This window comes from Phragmites australis, chromosome 24 (genome assembly GCF_958298935.1).
Source record: "Phragmites australis chromosome 24, lpPhrAust1.1, whole genome shotgun sequence".
NCBI lineage: Eukaryota > Viridiplantae > Streptophyta > Magnoliopsida > Poales > Poaceae > Phragmites > Phragmites australis.
Genome location: NC_084944.1, coordinates 10,580,595 through 10,602,756, shown reverse-complemented (window position 1 = coordinate 10,602,756; position 22,162 = coordinate 10,580,595). Strand labels below are relative to the sequence as shown.

The window sequence follows — 22,162 nt, the reverse complement described above, 5'->3', positions numbered from 1 at the left end:
GATGCGGGAGGTATCACAATAGACGTCAAAACCTTTGTCCACTTCAGGCTAAGCGAGAACATGAGCTTTTGTGAGCAGTTTCTTCAAGGTTTGGAACGGTGACTCACATTCACTTGATCACTCAAACACACTCCCTTGCTTCAATAGATCATTCATTGGCTTGACAATCTTGGAAAAATTCTTGATGAACTGACGATAATAGCCCGCAAGTTCGAGAAAACTCCAGATATCAGTGACATTCTTGGGTTGAACCCAATTGAGCACATTTTGCACTTTGCTCGATACCATTCTCTGACAAGACATGACCCAGAAAAGTGATATCCTTGAGCTAAAACTCACACTTGCTGAACTTGGCATAGAGTTGGTGATCTCGAAGTCGGCCAAGTACAACACGAAGGTGCTCTGCACGCTCTTACTCAATCTTGGAGTATATAAGAATGTCATCGATGAAAACTATGACAAATTTGTCAAGTTCCTCCATAAACACAGTGTTCATCAAATACATGAAGAATGCTGACTCATCTATCAAGCCAAAGGACATGACAGTGAACTCATAAAGCCCGTAGCGAGTAGAGAAAGCTGTCTTTGGAATATCTTCCGACCGGACCTTGATTTGATGATAGCCTAATCTTCGAGAAAACTCGAGCACCGGTCAACTGATCGAACAGAATATCGATCCTAGGAAGCAGATACTTATTTTTGATCGTGACCTCCTTCAGCGGACAGTAATCAACATACATCCACAGAGTATCATCCTTTTTCTTCACAAAGAGCGCTGGGCATCTCCAAGGTGAGGAGCTCAGGCGAATGAAACCCTTTGAAAGAAATTCTTGAATTTATTTCTTCAACTCGGCTAACTCATTTGGCGGCATCTTATAAGACTTCTTCAAAATTGGGGCCATCTCGAGAAAAAGATCAATTGAGAATTCTACCACTCGGTCAAGCGGCATTCCTAGCAACTCTTCTAGGAAGATATCAGGAAATTCACAAACAACTGGAATACTCAGAAGATCCATGGCTGAGACGATTTTCAAGGCATAAAAGCAACGATGGATCTTCTTAAGCTTTAAATGGACTTAGGTGCCAGACAGATCATTAAGGGTGATGGTCCACTGAGCACAATCCTTGACTGTCTTATTCTTGGTGAGCCAATTTATTCCTAAAATGATGTCTATGTCCTTGGAGTCCATTACCAACAAATTTGCACCGAAGAGTATCTCGTCGATATTAACCGACGCATTGGTCACAAGGTCAAATTCCCACATAGCCTAAAAGCATTCACCAGATAACATTTGCTTAGACCCGTAATACCATGTATATGGTAATATGCATGCAAATGAACAACAAGGAAAAATGAATGCATGCTCGATTCATGTCTACTGTTTCTTTCTTGAGCGCATCTCTTCATAACAAACATCAAGATCACATGCAGTTGTACATATTCAATTATTATCAAACATCACCCTTCACACGAAAAGAATAAGAGGCACGAACGGTGCTTGTGCATCATGCTGCATAAGCGACAATTCATATATTGTTGCCAATGTATTCACTTCCCGTACCGTCGCCTGATAGGACACATCATGTAAACACCACATAACTAGACGACCATATCTACATCGTATGGTGGATGTTCATACGTTATTACTAATGTATTCACTTTTCGTAGGAACACACCAAGCCCCTGCCTCGCACCGGTTGAGCCCCCAATATTAACCACCATCGGGAGGCATTCCTTACCTCCTTTGTCAATGCAACATAAACCATAAATGTATAAAAATGTGGAAACAACACTTAAGCGCTACTCATATTAACGTATTACACTTAGGGGTAAATATGACAAGTTCATACATATTAATCATGAGGAGCCATAAAAAAAACTTTCGTGAGTTGCTTAGTGGATTTGACACTTTACTAACCCACGTTCTAAGTGTTTTTTGGCTACTTCATTAAACTAGCTTTTAATACCACGCTATGAGGAACCATTCAAACAATATTCTAATTAATCATCAGGATGATTATTATTCATAATCACAACCTCAATGATTAATCAGAATATCATCCGGTAGTCCCGACATGTGTTTTGTGCCCAAGATCGGAACACATGCCTTTCTAACATAAGCAATAATAACCAAGCTTAATAGAGAGTGAGTAATTAAATCAAATTAAAAGTTCTTAACCATTTACAAGTTTAATAATTTATAGCAAAAAGAGATCTAGCAGGATACTAAAACTGATCAACTCTAGCCAAAAGAGAAACTACGCAGCGGAAATAAAAGCTAAAGACATCAAAAGATGGGTGAAGCCATATGCCCTCAAGCTTCACCCAAAAGCGCTACCTCCGAGTAGTTGCCTACTTATTCCCGCCGCTAGCATCAGTGGGCGTGAAGTAGCAAAACACCGCCTCTTTCTCACCTGCAAAATCTATAGAGCAGCTGAGTACGAAGGTACTCGCAAGAATTAATCCATATAGGGTACATATAAATAACCCAACTCCAAGGACTACGCATTAGGCCATTAGTAAGGAAAAAAGCCACAAGGTTGATTAAAAAATATGCGCCTGCAACCTTGACATATATTTGTGAGCATCTAAACATAACCTACATACTCTTCTAAACCTGTAACTACCAACCTGCACATAAATGTAAATGGAACCATAGTAATACATCAATAGCCAACCATCAACATTACCTAACATACCATCCATACCACCATCCCATATTTGGAACTCTACGACCGATGCAAATGAACAGAAGCATGCTTATGACCGAGAGCGCTGTATTTCAAAATATTTTTACACCCTGCAGTGGATACTCCTGGACCCATACGACTCAAGAACCATATGGCTCACGTGTCCACATAGGTCCACGCAAGGGGATACTCATGTCAACTTTTAAGCCTTAACCATTTGGATCGTGCATCGCTCAATGCAAAGGTATCTAGAACTACTCTTAGAGCAAACTAGATACCTCTACAAGCCCGTCCGTTCACACCATCGATGTTCAGGCCCAAATGATCATAGCTACAAAGGTATTCAGCTCACCTTACCATTAGATCAGCATGTGGTGAGTAAGGTAAGTACTAGAGACAGCTGCACTGAGGGATGGCCTTAAACGATACAGGCGATCTACGGTGTCCGGGTTCTTCTCCCGAACTGCCCCGAGGACTCCTCCTGAGCAGAAAACACCCCTAACAGTGCCCACATCTCGCCTCATACTCACCACTCATCCAACTATCTCAACAACATAAATGTATTCGTAAACCATAAGTGAGCCCTATGCTTGCGAACAACGGCGGTACCATTGCTCGACTTCTACCGATGACCTAAGCGTTGATAAGCATATCGAATAAACTTGTCATTAGACATCGATCATGTGCTTAGGGTCACAAGGATACAGATGAACAAAAATTCAAGGTAGAGATCATGCAACAAACATAGGTTCTACCCATTTTTGCCCGACACTTGACTTGCTAAACATGCAACATGCATAAGCATAATTTATGGATTTTAGATTTCATTCAATTGAACAAAGGGTGTAATATGCTTAGATGCTTGTCTTGCTGCTCTGGGGTTTGCCTGATACTTCCCACACAACACTTGCAAAACTCTAGAAGGTTAACATCGCCTTCACTCGCTTGGACCGGCGGCGCAACACCCTCTAAACAAATCAAAATACAATGCATAAATAAATGAATGATAGAAAAACGTGCAAATGATGCATGCTTGAAGTATAATAGAGCGTCGAGCTTCAAAAACATTTGCAAAAGACCGCTAAGTGATTAGGGTTTCAAAGCTTGAAACTCCGGATAAGGTAACCTAAGTATACCTAGCTTTAACAGGCTAGCGGTCAGACCGATGTAGAGGTGGCGGTTTGACCGGTGGCCACCAGAGAGTTTTTGCCTCTAGCGGTCTAACCGTAGGCATGGTGGTGGTCAGACCACCCACCAACGGTCAGACCAGCCCATGTGACAGTTAGACTCCTGTATAAGTTTTCAACTCAGATTCTTCGGTCCCCAACTAGTGGTTAGACCAGCCCTAGCAGTGGTCAGACTGCAAGAACTTGTCGACAACACCTTTGCGGGGTCATGACAAGGATTCCAGCGAGACCTTTGACAACGAAGCAAAATTCTCTATGGGACTAGTGGAGTGTTTCTAAAGTGATCTGGACATCATTCATGGAGCTAAACTCAAAACGCCCCATAGATTGGATCTAGTCTAGGTTGAACTTGGGTCTAAATGACACGAGGTTCGAATCGAGCTTGAAAACAATGGAGAAATGGTACGGGATAGCCCACCTTAGCTTATGGAAGCTTTCTATTGGATTGTAATGATTTGGGGAGGCTCCGATTCTCGGATCAGCTCCTGGAGTGGTGGTGAAGCTTGCAGTCGATGAACGGGTCTCTAGCGAGGAAGAAGAGGGGAAAAACTTGGGGAAGTCCTCCAGGAAGGTCATGGGAGTTCCCACCTCTGATCTCCGATCTTCGAACACGATGAGTAGAGTTCTCTTTCTCTCTCTAGGGTCAGGTGGAGAGAGGGAGAGGGAGAGAGCAAAAGGAAGTGATCGATCCACTTAACCTGAGCCTCTGTGTACTGGCAATCAAACTGCGAGCTCGGGCGATCAGACCATAGGAAATCCACAGGGCAACCCACGTGGCAGCGCACCTGGCGGTCAGATCGCGGGTCACACGAGTCAGATGACGATGGGTTCTTTTGCTGAAATTTTCCTAAGTCTCCCCTCATCATCCTCCTCTATTCTTTTCCTTCTTCAAGGCATGTAGGGATTATCCAAAGTGCTATAAACCATCTCTAAGGTGTTTGAGACATGTTTAACTAGTTTTTGAGAGACAAACAAGTGCAAGCACATGCGATGATGGTTATGCATGCTTAATTATGTAATTAGCATTTTGGGACGTGACATCCTTTAACCTCGATCTCAATCAAGTGAAGACTTTACTCGATACAGCTCAGATCCAAGTTACTCGAGTAAACAACCCTAGCAGTTATAGGCCCCCAAGTCGGCAAGGCACCGGTTCGAGGAGCCTTTTTATGGCATAACCCCAAATTCTACCAATATACCCTTTGGCTAGATCGAGATGCCATCCACATTCGGAGAGCCTAGCAACTTCCGTATAGAGAAGTTAACCTTTGATGTGGTGGACTTTGAGACAGCTTACAATGTGATTCTGGACCACCCAATGCTAGACAAGTTCATGGCCGTGGTGCATTACGCGTATCAAACACTCAAGGCCCCAAAGGGGATCAGCGTGCAGCGGTCAAATGCGATAAGCAAAGTTTGTATATGGTCGAGCACTTCTACCGGATGATAGCTACTTCAAAAGGTGCAGAGTTTAAGCGCTAGAAGCATCAAGTCGTCATTGAGGTTAAGGACTCCAAGCTCGTTAGTTTTGCTAGCACTTTCAAGTTCAATGAGACCGCCAAAGGAGATTACAATGATGGTGCCAAGGACAAGGAGATTGATGGTGGTGTCAAGACAATACCTCTTGACCTATCTAAATCAACTAAGATGGTCAAGATAGTGGTTGATCTTAATACCAAATAGAAAATTGAGCTCATCACTTTTCTTTGGTAAATCAAGATGTGTTTGCATGGCAACCTTCTGATATGCCCGGGGTCCGAAAACAGCGAAGGTCAGGAACAGCGAAGATTTGCAGAGGATAGGAAGGAAGCTATCCAGGAGAAGGTCAGGAAACTACTACAGGCGAGCTTCATTCGAGAGGTTCGTCATCCTACGTGGTCCGCAAATCCCGTCCTCGTGAAGAAACCTAATGGCAGGTGGAGAATGTGTATCGACTTTATCAGCCTCAACAAAGCTTATCCTAAGATCTCTTTTTCTCTTCCTTGCATTGACCAGATTATCGACTCTATGACGGATTGCGTCATGCGGACCTTTTAACCATCCCCGATTCCCACCCCACCTGCGACTGCCTCCGCTCCCCTTGATCGAGCTCCCCACTTGCAGCTGACGTGTTCGACCGCCTATCGCATCGTTGGTTTCTGCTTCAAGAGGCCATGAACATTTTGTTTGTTGCTCGTCTTTGCAAGGAGGAGAAACAGAAACAGATGCCGGCCGGTGTTGCTTTGCTTGCGGCGAGGAATTCCTCCACGCACTGCCGTTCAACTTGTTTCCCAAGAATGCATCGATTGAATTTAAAAGGGGTAGTGCAATAATGCTACAGCCACGCGATATCTAGCTAAAAAAAGCTACCCTCACACGCTGAGGGCCCACTGAATGACCCTCCGTCCTTAACATGGAAAATTTAAGTTCATATCTGTTCTACAAAACAAAAGAAGATATTGGAAGGGACCCAAACAAAAAGGCCAGAATATGTATCCTCCTGAGCACTTCCAAGATCGCACATACTATGTATTAATTTTGTGGTGACGTGCCCCTAACTTTTAAAGAAAATCTAATCTAGTCACAGCTTTGACAATGGTCAAGATTTTGTAGTTACAAGACTACAACACCACGTCCTAGAGAGCATGTATTGCTGAGTTTACAACAACAACATAACAAACAAACTGAGAAAGAAAAACTCACATTCAAACATTTTGTACTTTGTCCCCATGTGACCAGGCAATAATTTAGAACCATTTCCAACCTCACAAGAGGCGAAGACAAAATTTGATATACATGTACACCGCTTCATAAAAAAAACCTGAAGTAAATGGATGCAATTCAATTTCTGAAGCTATGAAAGCGCCACTCAATTATTCTATTTGATTTCCTATGTGTCGTTTTCTCCTATCCTCCAAACATTTGACCATAAAAAAGAGTTATGCAGCCTATTGAGAGAGCATAACTTGAAAGTTCCTTGGTTGATTAAGAAAAGGTTGCAAATAGAGCCAAAATTGCAATCCTCTTTGTATACATAAATAATAGTAGCATAATATAATCCAAGCAAAATCTCACAAGCCCACAGTGTGCTGTTGTGGTGGTGTGCCCCCAGCTTTTCATCAGACTGCAGACTAACTGCAGACTAATGACACCTTTAACCATGGTCGCTTGGTCAGGACCTGTTTATCGGTGCAAAACCGCAGCTCTGGTCGGCGGTTCTCCTCGTTCCACTCGCTTTCCTGCGGGCGACTTGCGCCTCTTGTTTGCTTCCTCCCTCGTCCGCCTGCGCCTCTTGTTTGCTTCCTCCCTCGTCCGCCTGCGCCTGTCATTATAAGCACCAGCCCCCGATTCGCCACGAAATCGGAGGGTGAGAGAGGGACCTGTAGTCTCGGCTGACAAGCAATCAAGCCCAGTCCTTGCGTTGAGGCGAAACTGATCCTCCCTGTTCGCCATGGCCGCCAGCGTCGCCGTGGAGAACCTGAACCCAAAGGTGAGGCCGCCGCCTGCTTCTTTCCCGTATCTCTCTGTCCCTTAATTCTGGAGGGTGCCTTGTTGGGGAGGTTCCGGAGGAAAGATTGGATTTTGGAATGAATTGGGTCTTAGCGTTCTTGATTCGGCGCGAGGTGGGTTGGGACCTGGCCGTTCGTGTTCTTCTTCGGGCTCCGGCGAGATTTGGGTGAAGAATCCAAGCTTGATTGGTTGGAGTGGGATTGCCGCGATTAGTTCTTGTTCTTGTGTTCTGATGGCTTGAATATGTTAATTCAGAAATGGGAAGAATTTTGTAGAAAATCTCTACAACTATAGATGTGTCCCTTATTAAGGTAGTCTTGAGTCTTTGAACTCTTAGTATGCAAAGTGTAATCATTAAATGTTGATTATAAATTTTATGTCTTTTATCCTTTTTTCCCCTTTGACTCAAAGGGGGATATGACAATTTGTTTGGACCGTTGCCCCACTGCTGGTGCCAGATGATGACATGTTGATGCTGTAGGACCATATTATTGTTTTTGTGAGATAGACTGTCAATTTAACAGCATGGCACTCCACTTTTCTGCCACAGTTCTGAATGGAAACCCTTATTATGTTCAGTGTACTTTTGGTTTTGAGAATGTAAATATCATTCCACAGCATTTTGTGTTCTGTTTATTGGAATAAGTGATTATTTTCAATTTATTACTTGATCAACCATGTGTTGTCTAATGCCTAGATAATACACTTATAACTATTGCAGGTCTTAAAATGTGAGTATGCAGTGCGTGGAGAGATTGTCATCCATGCTCAGGTATCTGAGTGACCACACTGAGTTTTAATTTAATAATGCTTGAAGTTCACTTTAGTATGGTATTAGTTTATTCGTATTCCCAAATAATCAGTTAACCAACTAGTCCAAAAAGCCATAAAGTTAAGGATAATGTTCATTGGGTAGAGTTTTGTTAGGCTATTGGAGTAATCATATTACTTTGATGCTGTTCTCTGTTTTGAGTGAATTAACAAAGAACAACACATTGACATACCTGGATTTTCTTCAGAAACAGGTATTTGTGTGCTTACTTTATAGGATTGAATTCTACTTTTAGTTCAGGAAAGAAATTGAGCATAAAGTCAATTTGATGGTTAGAGCCTTTGGTATTGGTAGCCATATTACTTTAGTAATTTAATGTGCAATTGTCCTTAGATGAATTTTATCCTAGTTATTTAAAGGTTAATCTTGTTCAGCATGCTCCCCATTAATGCTTTTGAGAATCTTGTTCACACCTCCCTGTAGACCGGCAGTTCTGCCAAAAAGGCAATAAGAACCTGCTTGGATGTTTATTGAGTATATCCTCTCTCTCTTTTTGGTTACCAGCGCTTGCAGCAGCAGCTACAAACTCAACCAGGGTCTCTTCCTTTTGATGAGGTACTTGACTGTTATTTAACAATTCACTAATAAGTAGCTTTACCTTTTTTTCCCCAACAATTCTGTAGCTTATTCAATTTTTATTTTTACCCTTGCAGATCCTCTATTGCAACATTGGCAATCCTCAATCTCTTGGTCAGCAACCAGTGACATTTTTCAGGGAGGTACGTGGTTATTTTACCTGCAAGGTTCACCTTTTATTTACTTGGATATTCACATGGTATCTTGCAGGTCCTTGCTATTTGTGATCATCCATCCTTGTTGGAAAAAGAGGAAACCAAATCATTGTTCAGGTGAATATCATTATCTTCTAATTCATCTCCATGAATCAGTTTACAGAAGACTTAAATGGGGAGATATCTAATGTAAACACTCACTAGTGGTATCCTGCTAACCTTTCCATATTTGGGCTTTGAATCACCTAAAATAAATTCACAAAAATACTATGGAGGTAGATGCAATCTATCTTCCTACAAAATTACAACTGTGCTCAGAGAAAAGAAGCGAAGTTTTCTGTGAATAGTAAACTTCGTTTTATATGATAATGAAATGTCCTGTGAAATCTGTCAATTATTTAACTTTTTTTGTTTATCTTCAACATTGGTAGTTAAACAAACCTAGAACTACACAAATCTTTTTGGAACTTTCATGTTTATTTCATCCACTAATCAAAAGGGCCAGCATGATATTACCTAGCTATGCACTAGTTATGCGTACCCTTTCAATTTAAATTTAGCCAAGACTTCCCTTGATATTAGTCCCAAGTGAAAAGAGTATCTTTGCTATTTGTTTATTTGTGTTGTTTACCATGATTCACCGTCTAATATTTTTTTTAGCCAAAAGCTTCCAAACTAGTTCAGTGTCCCATGCAACTTGAAATTCTTATTGTATCTGATGACTCATCTCACTGCAGTCCTGATGCTATTTCTCGAGCAAAGCAGATTCTTGCCACTATTCCTGGAAGAGCAACAGGTGCATACAGCCACAGCCAGGTAAGCATCTCACACTGACACATTTACTGACCACAATTAGAAAGGAATCTCGGCTTCATTATTTGTTTATTTTTCTTAGGGAATCAAAGGACTGCGTGATGCAATTGCTACTGGGATCGCCTCACGTGATGGATTCCCTGCAAATGCAGATGACATTTTCCTTACAGACGGAGCAAGTCCTGGGGTGTGAACTTTAACTTTGCTTTCAATTGCCCTTGAGGCCTTGTCATTTTTTGAATGAACATGACATAACTGAAGTCTCATCATCATGTTATTTTTCCCATTTTAAGGTGCACATGATGATGCAGTTACTGATAAGGAATGAGAAAGATGGCATTCTGTGCCCAATTCCTCAGTACCCATTGTACTCGGCCTCCATAGCTCTTCATGGTGGAGCTCTTGTATGTGCTTTGATTGCTCGGCAAAAGAATTTCACTATTAAACGTATCTTGTAGTACGAACGCCTGAATTGAGGGCATTTTCTTTAGGTCCCATATTACCTTAATGAATCAACTGGGTGGGGTTTGGAGATCTCTGACCTTAAGAAGCAACTCGAAGATGCACGGTCAAAAGGCATTGATGTTAGGGCTTTGGTGGTTATCAATCCAGGAAATCCAACCGGGCAGGTTTGCACTGATCATTTTTCCTCTCTGATTTAAAGATCTTTGCTTGCATCAATTTTCTATTTTTTCTACTCACACCATACTCTTGATAATTGGTATAATAACATGAGGCATGCCTTTCTCTTATGGTTTAAGTTAGTGCATGTGTTCTCTTTTTAGGGAAACAACTTTTGTTTAGAAAAAAAGTTCTATTTTCTTGCCCTGCAATTTGCACAAAGCGTTTTTATTCTTGATGCCGATGACCGAAAGACAAATCCTTATCGAAGTTATTCGTTTATTTATAGGTTCTTTCTGAGGACAACCAATATGGCGTAGTGAAGTTCTGTAAAAGTGAGGGCCTCGTTCTTCTGGCTGATGAGGTGAAGTGTTAGTCACTGTCAGAACAGCACAGAAAACTTTGAGCTGCTTAATTACATTTCTTTGTCTCATCTGTAACATCAATGCCATTTACATTGGTAGGTATATCAAGAGAACATCTATGTTGACAACAAGAAATTTAACTCTTTCAAGAAGATAGCAAGATCCATGGGATATGGCGAGGACGATCTCCCTCTAGTATCATTTCAGTCTGTTTCTAAAGGTAGATAGATATCAGCTGCTTCATCTTTCTATTGGTCAAGCCACTGGCTTATCCAAAATATTTTGTTGCTGCAACTAGGATATTATGGAGAGTGTGGTAAAAGAGGAGGTTACATGGAGATTACTGGCTTCAGTGCTCCGGTAAGAGAGCAGATCTACAAATTAGCATCGGTGAACTTATGCTCCAATATCACTGGTCAGATCCTTGCCAGCCTCGTCATGAATCCACCAAAGGTCCATGATACGACATTCTTTAAATTTTGACCTGATAAGAAATGCCAAATGTCCAGTTAAAAAATCATTATTTGATTTTCTGCAGACTGGGGATGAATCATACGCTTCGTACAAGGCAGAGAAAGATGGAATCCTTCAATCTTTAGCTCGTCGTGCAAAGGTGCGCCTTGTTGTATATCGACTATAATTTTGAGCGACTCCTAAAAATATTCAAAGTTTGCTTATCTGTCTTACAGGCATTGGAGGATGCATTCAACAATCTTGAGGGATTTACATGTAACAAGGCTGAAGGAGCAATGTATGTTTTCCCTCAGATTCTTCTGCCACAAAAGGCAATCGAGGCTGCTAAAGCTGCTAAGAAAGCACCAGATGCATTCTATGCTCTCCGTCTCCTTGATTCCACTGGAATTGTTGTCGTCCCTGGATCTGGATTTGGCCAGGTGAGTCAACTCAATTTTGATATGAAGATTATTATATACCTTTGTGCCACTAGATGCTGATATTATTGGTTGAAATCATAATTCATAACAATCAAAGACTAGAAATCTGAAAAATGCTCTTTCCTATTAAGCTTGTGCAACTGCAACAAATAATATCATGAAATAAGCATGCCTGCACTGAAGTATTGGCCATTGTCTTTTTTTTTTCTCGAACACGCAAGAGAGGCGTTGTCTTTTTTGGACTTCGAACTTCCTATTGATAGGTCATTTTTCCACCTAAAAGTTTCCTGGGACATGTCAGATCAGTTTTCTCAAGTCCGACACAAGTGTTCTAATATCATTACTCATGCAACTAATTTAGTTTTGAATTTTCGAGTATGGTAAAATGAAATCTATTTCAAAGTTTGAATTTAGGAACAAGATGGACCAAAGCTATTTTAAAGGTTATGGACAGTATACACTATATTTGTTTTTTTTTCTTCACATTACCGTGTAATTGATGCTTGTGTCCTTTCTTCCACTGAAAGGTTCCCGGAACATGGCACATCAGATGCACAATCCTGCCACAGGAAGATAAAATCCCTGCAGTCATCACCAATCTCAAGAAGTTCCATCAGGCGTTCATGGCAGAGTACCGCGACTAAGTTGTTATACTATGTGAAGATGGGGGTTCTATAGAAGCTCTTTTCTTTATCTCCCCTAATAGCATCATCCTGTAGACCAAACAAAATAAAGCAAGCCTCACATCCTTTTCGTGTGTGCTAATTTCTGAATGGGGACAGAGTAGTCCCATGCCTTCGATGGCAATTGAGGAAAATTTTGTTGAACTTTTCGTTGCTCGGTGTGAAATTCGAAGTTTTCGTACAGAGGCAAATGCGATTTCCAGATATCGAGATTGTCAGAATTGCAGGACTGGAAAGGGCAGCAGCCGAGAGTAGTCTCTCAATTGCTTATGCACCTAGCAGAAAGGGTATTTCTGGGCTTGCGTGTTCCTGAATAATATTAAGGAATACCAATGCTCCTACTGTTCTGAAGTCACTACTGAAACCTTCAGTGCCCCTCCTTTTTTGCTTTGCATTTGTCTGTCTTGCACAAGTTTATTACATGGAAAAGAGGTAGCAATACGAAGCAGTGACGGGAAGCCAAGGTGGGCTAGTTGACGGTGCCAGTGGAAGCGGCAGGATCTAGTCTGCATCTGATGCCATGAAAGAGTGGAGAGGTAGGTGCAAACACTCGATGATTTGCATTGATGTGCTAGGGCAACATATATGGCTCACACTAGCGATACGTTCCAAAACAATATGCGCTAAAGATAGAAATGAATCAATCTTGGGTTGGAGTTGCGCCATATCTGCGTGTGTCTTGATTTCCTGCTGTGATCTTTGCTGCATGCCACACGGGACAACAGCGCCACAGGAGCACGCTGCACAGGTGCGTGTAGCACGGCTGGAGGTGAAGGAGGAGGTGCCGATCCTTGGTAGTCTAACATGAAAAATCGCAGAACTTGGAGACATGCTTTTAGAACTGTTTGAAATGCGCGGAATTTCGATACAGTTTCGCGCGGGATTCCTACGCTACAAATGAGCACCGTTGTCTTGGATGCTGGAGGTAGATCCTCCCTGCCTGGTGCTGAAGAGGACCCGAACCTCCATGGTGGTGACGAGAATCCGCACTTCCGCAGGTGGTGCGACGCCCCACGTTTTGGCCGCATTGTCGATGCCGAAGTGTCCATGGTTGCAGCAGCAATTACTATTTGTACGCTTCTCACCTACCCTCACTCAACTGACGTACTGCGCCGTGCGGAGTGAAGTGAAGACGGGCTTTTCCCTCTGTCCTCTTGTACCGCCTCCGCTCTTGCACGCGCCGCTCATTGTTCCATTCATCCCTAGCGGCGGCGGCGGCGGCGGCCGAGGAGGTCAATTAGCCAAGATGGCTCCTTCCGCCGCGCGAGCTCTCACCGTGGACTCCCTCAACCCAAAGGCGCGACCTTTTCCCGCCGCAAATGCAGCTCCGTCCGCTGTCTGTTTTGATCGATTCCTCCGCAGCCCCAGGAACGCTGATCGGCACCCCGGTGAATGCTCCATTTTTGCAGGTGCTGGCGCTCGGGGACCACCTCGGCGACGCCATTGCCCGCCGCGCGCAGGTACATTAATTCGCGGTGCTCGTCTCTTGTTTATCCCATCTGGTTTGGAACATCCACGGAGTGTGAGAGATGGTGAGGGGTTAAGGTCTACCCACCCCCCCCCCCCTCTTATCGAGGCATGCCCGGCATTGCTTGCATGCCAGCATCTGATGGTCTCCCTCCGTAAAAAGGTCGCCATCCTTGCATCACTTGATTCTAGCTATAAACCAACGCATGTGCACTCGATGTAATAATTCAATTTGATTGTGATTTTGCGGCTAAGTATTTGAGGCCTTCCTATGGAATGGAGGAAAAAGATAGGAATTTTGGAGGAATTCCTATAGGAAAATTTTCAAACCCATTGGAATAAAGGATTGGACTTCCTAAAATCCTATGAAATTCTTATGGAATGGCTTGATTCATAAGAAATTTGGAGGATTTCTAGCTTCACGACCAACCTCATGGAAAAAATAATTTGAGTCTATCTCTCTCATCTAATTTATGTGTTTTTTTCGTGCTTCATCTCTAGTGAACCATTGGTCCACTAGAGTTGAATGAGACTAGGATCATTCGCATTTTAGTATTGCGTTGCCCAATTATACAATAATTCTAATTAATTAAAACTGTAAATCTAAGAACATCCTAGGTTTCATGGTTATAGCATAGCAGGTGGGGTTGGCATGTCAGCTTAGGTGGGAATCGGTTAGTGTAGGCTCTCTGAAACTATGTGATCGTAGAACCCGGAGTTATGTGCTGCAAGCTGTAAAAACTAATGTTTCCGAGCTCTGCAACTATGACCATAAAACTTGCGGTGGTCCCTACATGTTATGGGCGGAGGGAATAGATAAGATCTATTAGCTTTTGTTAGTGGCTTGGATATCAAATTAGATTAGTTAGAGATATGATTTATTAATTAGTCTTAGAGATAAGATTAGTTAGTTTAGATTGTTAGAGCTGACTCCTACATAAAGGAGGGCAAAACATCCATTGTAATTAGGCAAAGATCTTATCTAAGTTTCTCCTAATATTCTAAGTCTTTCGAATCTACAATCTAACCCCCCTATAGCAACCAACGTCGTCTGGCTATCCTCTCAGCGGTGTTTATCCTAATATTTGGTATCAGAGATGTCATGTACCAACTCCGACGAGGGCGCTAGCTCTCAGGCTGTGGACACCGGGGTCCTGGGACGTCGGAGCATGGTCACTGCCGCAAAGCGCCAAAGGTGTAGGAGAGCCCCGCCGAATAGGAGAGGATTAGAAAAGGGGGCAAACAACAATGGAGGATGGTATGCCCTGCAAGGAGATCTGCCATATGTGATGACAGGAGCAAAGGGATTCTCCGAAACGACGCCTTTATGAAGGAAGCAGTCAAAGAACCGCCGTCGCTTGTCTGGAAAACCGAACAGGGTTTTTACCCAGAGAGATCCTAGAGGGAAGCTTTGACATGACGCCTCCAGGGAGGTAATGGCGTTCGCGGGTGTCACCACTGATGGCAATGGCATGACGCCAGCCAGAGCTTTCTCCCATAAATCCCCTCTACGATGGAACAACCCAAGAATCCAAAGGCTCGACGGGCCGACCGGACCAAACTCTTGCAAGAGAGCAGCACACAGCACAAAGGAACGATGGCCCGAGCAACGCATCCACCATCACAACAACGTACATCATAGCCGCAAGGTTGCAACAACAACGGGCGGCCACTGCACAGAGAACCAGCACAGGCGAGCAAAGCAACTTGAACGGTGCACCATGACCGGCCGAGGCTCGACCAGGACTGTCAGGTAGCGGCCAAGCCGACGACAGAGTCGACAGGACGGCGACCGGCCCACCGTCAGCATCTAGAGGGCCACGCAGAGCCCGCATCCCACCATAGTAGCAGGCGCGCGGGCCATTGTGCGGATCCGGCCGGGAAGGATAGATTTGATGAAGAATAGTGTAGATCCAGTCGGATCAGCGATGAAGCTGACGGATCCTCTTGGAACGAGCGCAAAGAACAATAGGGGCGGGGGGAGGGAGGGGAGGGGAGGAGGAAGAGAGGCCGGGGGGGGGGGGCGCCGCTACCATCACCGGCCGCCCTTGGTGGTGGCGGCCTTGCCAGATCTGGTCGGGGAGCCTAGAGGCGGCGATGGGGAGCCCCCGAGTCGCCTCTGGGGCGAGACGAGTCGCGGGGGGGGGGGGGGGGGGGGAGTTTGTTCGCAATCATTGTCTCTTTGAACAGTTGCGGTTCCTCAACAAGGATTTAATCGGCATTTGGTCTTAGGCCCAAGGCTGAAGCCCTGGACCAAGATCTTGCCATGGATTGGGTGAAAGCCACCCAAATGAAATTCACATCATGTGATTGTTCTAAGACATCCTTTTGCTGATGTTTTTTACTCTAATACTTCACACATATCTTTGTTAAATTTTCTGAAGACTAGGGAAAAAAAGTTAACTTGGGCTTGCTACACCATGCAAATAACTGATCATTTCTCCTTTTTCTTGGTGTCCAGCGCATGCAGGAAGAGCTAGCAACAAATCCAGGGTCGCACCCTTTTGATGAGGTCTATTGATGTGAATCTCATCCATCCACTAGAGTTTTCTGACTTCGGATGCTTTTGCTGTCTACTTTTCTTCTGTATAGTGTTTCTTCTTATTTACTGTGGTTAATTTTCCATTCTTCACGTAGATAATTTATTGCAACCTCAGCAATCCACAGTCCATCGGGCAACAACCAAACAAGTTTTTCCGGGAGGTGGGTGATCGTTCCCTAGAATTGTACTGCTTGTTTCTCATTTCTTCACGCTCTGATGTGTTTTTATGTTCCAGGTTCTTGCTTTGTGTGATTATCCCTATCTTCTAGACCGGAGTGTAACTAGTTCCATATTCAGGTCAATACTCAACACAACTAAGCATCCTAGTCAAGATGATACTAATGGTCAAGACGCATCCACAGTTGTATGTGATTACTAATTGCTTCTGTTGCAGCTCCGATGCAATAGCAAGGGCACGGGAGATTCTAGATCTCATCCCTGGTAGATCAACAGGAGGATATAGTCACTGTCAGGTAAGACTGATTCCAGAACATCTTCGGATAAATACAGAATGAGCTTCTGTTTTTCTTTTTGAGAATGCGAAGAGATTTTGTCAAATCATTTTCTATTTGAACCACTAGGGCACTGAAGGATTGTGCAATGCAATCGCTGCTGGAATAACTTCTCGTGACGGTTTCCCTTCCAATGCAGAGGACATTTTCCTGACAGATGGAGCTGCTCCACCAGTACTTTCTCATTCCACCATCTTATGTAAAGCACTTTGAATGATAATTGGAAATATTTTGTTTCTCTGCCGACTTTTGGACATCCAGACAAAACTATTCTCATTTGATGTCATACAATTTTTTGGTCAAAGTTATGATTTAGAAGAAGAAATTAAGTATTGTAAGAAAGCTTCTATAAGACTTGAAACTCTGTTGAGATAATAAAAATATGGTGGAAAAACTTGATTTGGTTCAACAACATATGAGATTATGAGTGGAATACAAACTTGGTTCTTTGCTAATATTACTCTGTTCCCTTTGCAGTTTAGTTTTTGGCACTAATATAGGACTGACGCAAAACACCCAATAAGTCATGTTAACACGAACATCTCGCTAAATGCGCAAGATATAAATTATTGATATCTGCCTTGTCTTGTGGTGAGATTTCACAATGGAGATTATTGTTTTGCTCATTTTCCAAACAGGTTCACATGGTGATGCATGTATTGATACGGGACGAAAAGGACGGTATCCTTTGCCCAATTCCATCACACTCTTTGTACACAAATTCTATGGTTCTCCGTGGCGCCACTCTTGTATGTACTGCATTTACCATAAATAAACAAATCCATACCAGTTACTAATTTATTATCTTTTACCGATCTGTTTGTAAGAAAAACAAATATGCTTTCTCAGGTACCATATTACCTTGATGAATCTAGAGGTTGGGGAGTCAGCATCTCAAATCTGAAAAAGCAGCTGGAGGGTGCCCGATCAAAGGGCATTGTTGTGAGGGGGCTTGTGGTGATAAATCCAGGAAACCCTACTGGACAGGTATGTTCAACGATCACTGACTCGTTTAATTTTTATATATTTATGTGATTCCAGATGTGATTTGAGTTCTGAATAGGTTCTTGTGGAAGAAAATCAGCGTGAAATTGTTGAATTCTGTAGGACTGAGGACCTTGTTCTTCTAGCAGATGAGGTAAGGTTGTTGTATCTTCCTGATAATAATTAATTCTTGCCATTTACATGAATACCCCGTTGTTCTGAACCTTGTTTGGTAGGTTTACCAAGAAAACATTTACACAGATGAAAAGAAATTCAACTCTTTCAAGAAGATAGCACGATCCATGGGGTACGGCGAAGGAGATATTTCTTTAATATCATTCCATTCGGTTTCCAATGGTATATAACACTGGTTACTTCCTTTCTTCTGTGTTCCTGTTCAAGTTATACACTTATACTCGTATTCTCCAGTTCTATCATTTGCCAAAAAAAAAGAAGAAGCATAAATAAAGCAAAAACTCTTTTATTGCTTGCACTTATAAGCAAATTCTCCTTTAACATTGAAACTTAATAAAATGAAGGCATAAGAAAGTACTAGCAAACACAAAATTTCATACTGTTTACGTGAATACAATCCGTTGAATCTGATGACTGATGAGTGTTGTAGTTGAACCAGTTACTATAATCTTTCATGCGAATGAGAGCCTATCCAGCCAATCTGACATTCACTTTGCTTGATGAACCTTTTATCCGTGGGACTATAAAGCCTTTTCGACTTTTTTTTCTAGAATGTGCTATGCACGTATTTCATTAAGAAGAAGAGAGTGTTACAAACATGCATGGTTACAAACACAAGGACACACGGGTGGTGAAAAAACATGGTGACAAGAAACATAGACGCGACGCCAACCCCAAGGGAGAGAGGGAGGGGTGGCCGGAGCACACTGAGGAGTAAGGGACGAACAGCGACCTTCGACCAAGGGAGCAAGCAGGGCAACTCATGGTATAAAGAAGTCCGACGAGACAAGGAGGCCCGATTTGTCCCAGAGAATGGCCTCGTCGGCTATCATCTGCACCAGCCCGGAAGGCGTTGCGGAACACCCGACCATTCCTCTCGTTCCAGATCCGCCATATGCCAAGGAGGACCATGGAGTCGAAGCTCGAAGGTACGCCGACGCGGCTTGGACACCTCCTTCCGACTTCGCAACCACTAATCAACGAATCGTGCATCGGCGATAGAGGTCAGGCGCTGCAGACGCGCCTGACAGAGTATCCGAAACCAAGCCTCCCAACTGAAGACACCCAAGAAGGAGATGGTCAAGGAACTCCGGCTGTTGAGAACACAACGCACATGGCGCTCAGAGGTCCTGCTGCGGCCATGGATCACCAGCCAAGCAAAGAATCGACATTTGTTCGGGGCTCCAACTTTCCAAAGCTGCTGTGCCCCCGCAATTACCGACTGACCGATGAAGGAGGCTCGGTAGGCGGTGCGCAACGAGTACAACCCGGAAGATGACCATTTCCAGATGAAGGTGTCCTGGGCATCAGGTTGCAGGTTGACACCTTCTAGGAGGTTCCAAAGGAATATAGGTATTCTAGGAGGACTTAAACAGTTAGTCCTGGACCCAGCGACGGTTTTGTCGCGCGTCGTGAATGGTTTTTTGGTTGCGTGGGTATTATAAGGAATAGGTTCTGAGCCAATGACTTGATGGATTGTCCGTTAATCCATCGGTCCCTCCAGAAAAAGGCCCGCACGACCATCTCCGAGCTGAACCGTAATGGACGCAGCAAACATAGCCACCATTGCATGGTTGGGGCTGTCAGGGAAGGAGGACCAAGGGCGGGACCTGTCTGTTCTGCTGAGCCACTGCCATCTCATCCGCAGAGCCTGTCCATGTATCCTCAAATCGAGGATACCCAGTCCACCTAACTCCATTGGCCGATGCACCTTGCCCCCGGCGACAAGGCAGAAATGGCTGGCATCATTTCTCTTCTCATATCCAGTCAAGTCTCATGTGTAAATGACTTGTTCCAAGTAGTCTAAACTCCTGGATGATAGCACATCTACAGTACAAATTCTTCATCAATCTAGAATTTGGATATGAACACTTGTTTAAATTTTTTAATTTTTGTCGTCAGGATATTATGGTGAATGTGGGAGAAGGGGAGGTTATATGGAAGTCACCGGCTTTAATTCTGAAGTAAAGAAACAAGTGTACAAAGTGGCATCCCTAAGCTCATGCTCCAACATCTCCGGTCAGATCCTCATGAGCCTAGTCATGAACCCACCAAAGGTCAGTAAATGAAATTTATCTCCTTGTGTATCTATTTTCTACCTTTATATACCACAATAAGCCACCTTTTCAGGTTGGAGATGAGTCGTACACCTCTTATCAGGCAGAAAGAGACGGCATCCTATCATCTTTTTCTCGCTGTGCACAGGTTGTTTTAGTATATTTCCTCAGTTCAGTCTCTTCATCTCTGACTTTACTATAGCATGCAACCAAAGGTGCAATATTGACACCTTAATATTGAGTTCTCCCACTGGTTTTAGGCCATGGTGTGCACATTCAACTGCCTGGAAGGGGTGACTTGCAGCATGGCCGAGGGAGCAATGTTTGTATTCCCTTCTGTCCGTCTGCCTCCAAAGGCAATTGCAGCTGCTGAGGAAAGGAACACAGAGCCAGATGTGTTCTACGCTCTCCGTCTTCTTGAAAACACCGGGATTGTTGTTGTGCCTGGTTCTGTTTTTGGACAAGTGAGCACAGTGCGTTGATGTTTATCTACTTATTCTGTAATAGTCGTAACAGAGACAATAAAAAAAGACACAGCCTTATGTTATTGCAGAAAAATATATAAATATAGGACTTGATCTATATGCCCTTGCAGAACAATTTTGTCTTTTTTTTCTTTTGGTATTCTAATTTTATATTCCTCTGTTATATTCTGAAGGTACCTGGAACATGGCATTTCAGATGCACAATCCTGCCCCAAGAAGAGAGGATACCACTAATCATCTCCCGCTTTATGGCGTTTCACGAAGCATTCATGGAAGAATTTCGCGACTAAATGTTGCCAGCATTTTTTTTTTCTGTTTGTAGCAGAACTTATTGTTTTGGACGAAACCTGGGGCTTTGTAACAAGTACATGATTCGTGTCTGGAACTCCTGAGATTTTCATTCTAGTCCTGGCTATTTCCAAACATGTTTTAATCCAATACATATATGTTTTGGAATCAGAGCCAACATTAAATATTCACAGTCTCGACCAAAGGCTTGATCCTTCTTTTTGTAGAAAGCAACAGAGAGTGTTTTTGCTGGGTTACCAGCTTACAAAAGAAGGTCAAAGTTCCAACCAGACAAAACATGAGTGTTTACATCTAAACCCCTTTACCAGGTTCATTTAAAAGTCAACCATCCTCTAAACACCAGGCATCTATAGGAACCTAATCGAATAACAAACTTTTTTGAACCACAAAATCATCCAATCCCAGCAGGAAGTCTTGTAGAAATGTGATAGCACTGGTGAACATCCACTGCTTCCTTGATCTTGTGCGTCATCATCTCCACCTCATCTCGCATTCTGATTGAGCTAAGTAGCTTTCACCATTGTAAGAAAAAGATCATTCTGTAAACAATAGCCTAAGGAGAAAAAAAAATTTTATTATGAAAAATATAATCGTGTTAGCCAGAGGGACCAACACATAGCTCCTATTAAAATGATCATCAAATTGTTGTCTCTATTTGGGAATCATATCTACTGTGAGAAACCGTCCAAACAGTACTTAAATTAATCATCAGGAGGATCATTATTCATAATCCAACCTCGACGATTAACCCGAATACCATTCCGGTAGCCCCAGCACGTGTTTTGTGCCCAAGGATCGGAACACATGCCTCCAACATAGTACATCACAACATAGTTTAATAAAGAGCAAGTAGTTAACATTATATTACAAGTTCTTAAGTATGCAACAAGTTATCACAATTTAGAGCAAAGAGAGCTAAGAGGAGACTAAAACCTGCTCAACTCCTAACCAGCAAAAGAACTAAGCAGCAGAAGACTAAAAGCTAAACAACAAAAGGATATGGAGCCACATGCCCTTAGACTCCATACCAAAACACTGAGTTCGGAGTAGAGTGTGCTACTCCTGCCCACCACCCTGATCGGCAGGCACAAAGTAGCCAAACACCGCCTCTTCCTCGCCGACCTGTGAACCTGCATCAACTTAAGGGCAGCACCCTGAGTACGAAGGTACTCGCAAGTCTTACACAATATAGAGCACATATACATAGCTCGACTCCAAAGATCATGTATTAGCTAGTAGCAAAGATTAAACATGGTTACGTTAATTAAGCGGTAAGCATCCTAGACATAGGTGTGAGCAACTAACT

At 43.1% G+C, this 22,162-nt stretch overlaps 2 protein-coding genes across 2 annotated transcripts; both read left to right on the top strand.

The window, feature by feature from the left end:
* Nucleotides 1–7,059: 7,059 nt before the first annotated feature.
* Nucleotides 7,060–12,455, top strand: LOC133907139 (alanine aminotransferase 2-like). The gene is made up of 15 exons (XM_062349180.1): nucleotides 7,060–7,347; nucleotides 8,089–8,139; nucleotides 8,704–8,754; nucleotides 8,853–8,918; nucleotides 8,986–9,047; nucleotides 9,668–9,746; nucleotides 9,826–9,930; nucleotides 10,037–10,147; nucleotides 10,235–10,372; nucleotides 10,654–10,728; nucleotides 10,829–10,949; nucleotides 11,028–11,182; nucleotides 11,268–11,342; nucleotides 11,419–11,622; nucleotides 12,150–12,455. Exons 1-15 carry the CDS (start codon nucleotides 7,309–7,311, stop codon nucleotides 12,264–12,266), a joined length of 1,449 nt encoding a protein of 482 aa, XP_062205164.1. The 5' UTR covers nucleotides 7,060–7,308; the 3' UTR covers nucleotides 12,267–12,455.
* A 142-nt stretch (nucleotides 12,456–12,597) lies between these two features.
* LOC133907138 (alanine aminotransferase 2-like) lies at nucleotides 12,598–20,965 on the top strand. Its single transcript, XM_062349179.1, has 15 exons — nucleotides 12,598–13,602; nucleotides 13,715–13,765; nucleotides 16,234–16,284; nucleotides 16,410–16,475; nucleotides 16,550–16,611; nucleotides 16,709–16,787; nucleotides 16,896–17,000; nucleotides 17,465–17,575; nucleotides 17,676–17,813; nucleotides 17,890–17,964; nucleotides 18,047–18,167; nucleotides 19,908–20,062; nucleotides 20,136–20,210; nucleotides 20,323–20,526; nucleotides 20,721–20,965. Exons 1-15 carry the CDS (start codon nucleotides 13,222–13,224, stop codon nucleotides 20,835–20,837), a joined length of 1,791 nt encoding a protein of 596 aa, XP_062205163.1. The 5' UTR covers nucleotides 12,598–13,221; the 3' UTR covers nucleotides 20,838–20,965.
* The last annotated feature ends 1,197 nt before the right edge of the window (nucleotides 20,966–22,162 follow it).

Bases quoted from the DNA above. Each gene is read 5' to 3' on its own strand.
- LOC133907139 (XM_062349180.1), top strand. From the start codon at position 7,309: ATGGCCGCCAGCGTCGCCGTGGAGAACCTGAACCCAAAG. The intron at 9,048-9,667 runs GTGAATATCATT...ATCTCACTGCAG, and splicing joins GAAACCAAATCATTGTTCAG to TCCTGATGCTATTTCTCGAG. The intron at 9,931-10,036 runs GTGTGAACTTTA...TCCCATTTTAAG, and splicing joins CAGACGGAGCAAGTCCTGGG to GTGCACATGATGATGCAGTT.
- LOC133907138 (XM_062349179.1), top strand. From the start codon at position 13,222: ATGCTGGAGGTAGATCCTCCCTGCCTGGTGCTGAAGAGGACCCGAACC. The intron at 16,285-16,409 runs GTCTATTGATGT...TTCTTCACGTAG, and splicing joins GGTCGCACCCTTTTGATGAG to ATAATTTATTGCAACCTCAG. The intron at 20,211-20,322 runs GTTGTTTTAGTA...CACTGGTTTTAG, and splicing joins CTTTTTCTCGCTGTGCACAG to GCCATGGTGTGCACATTCAA.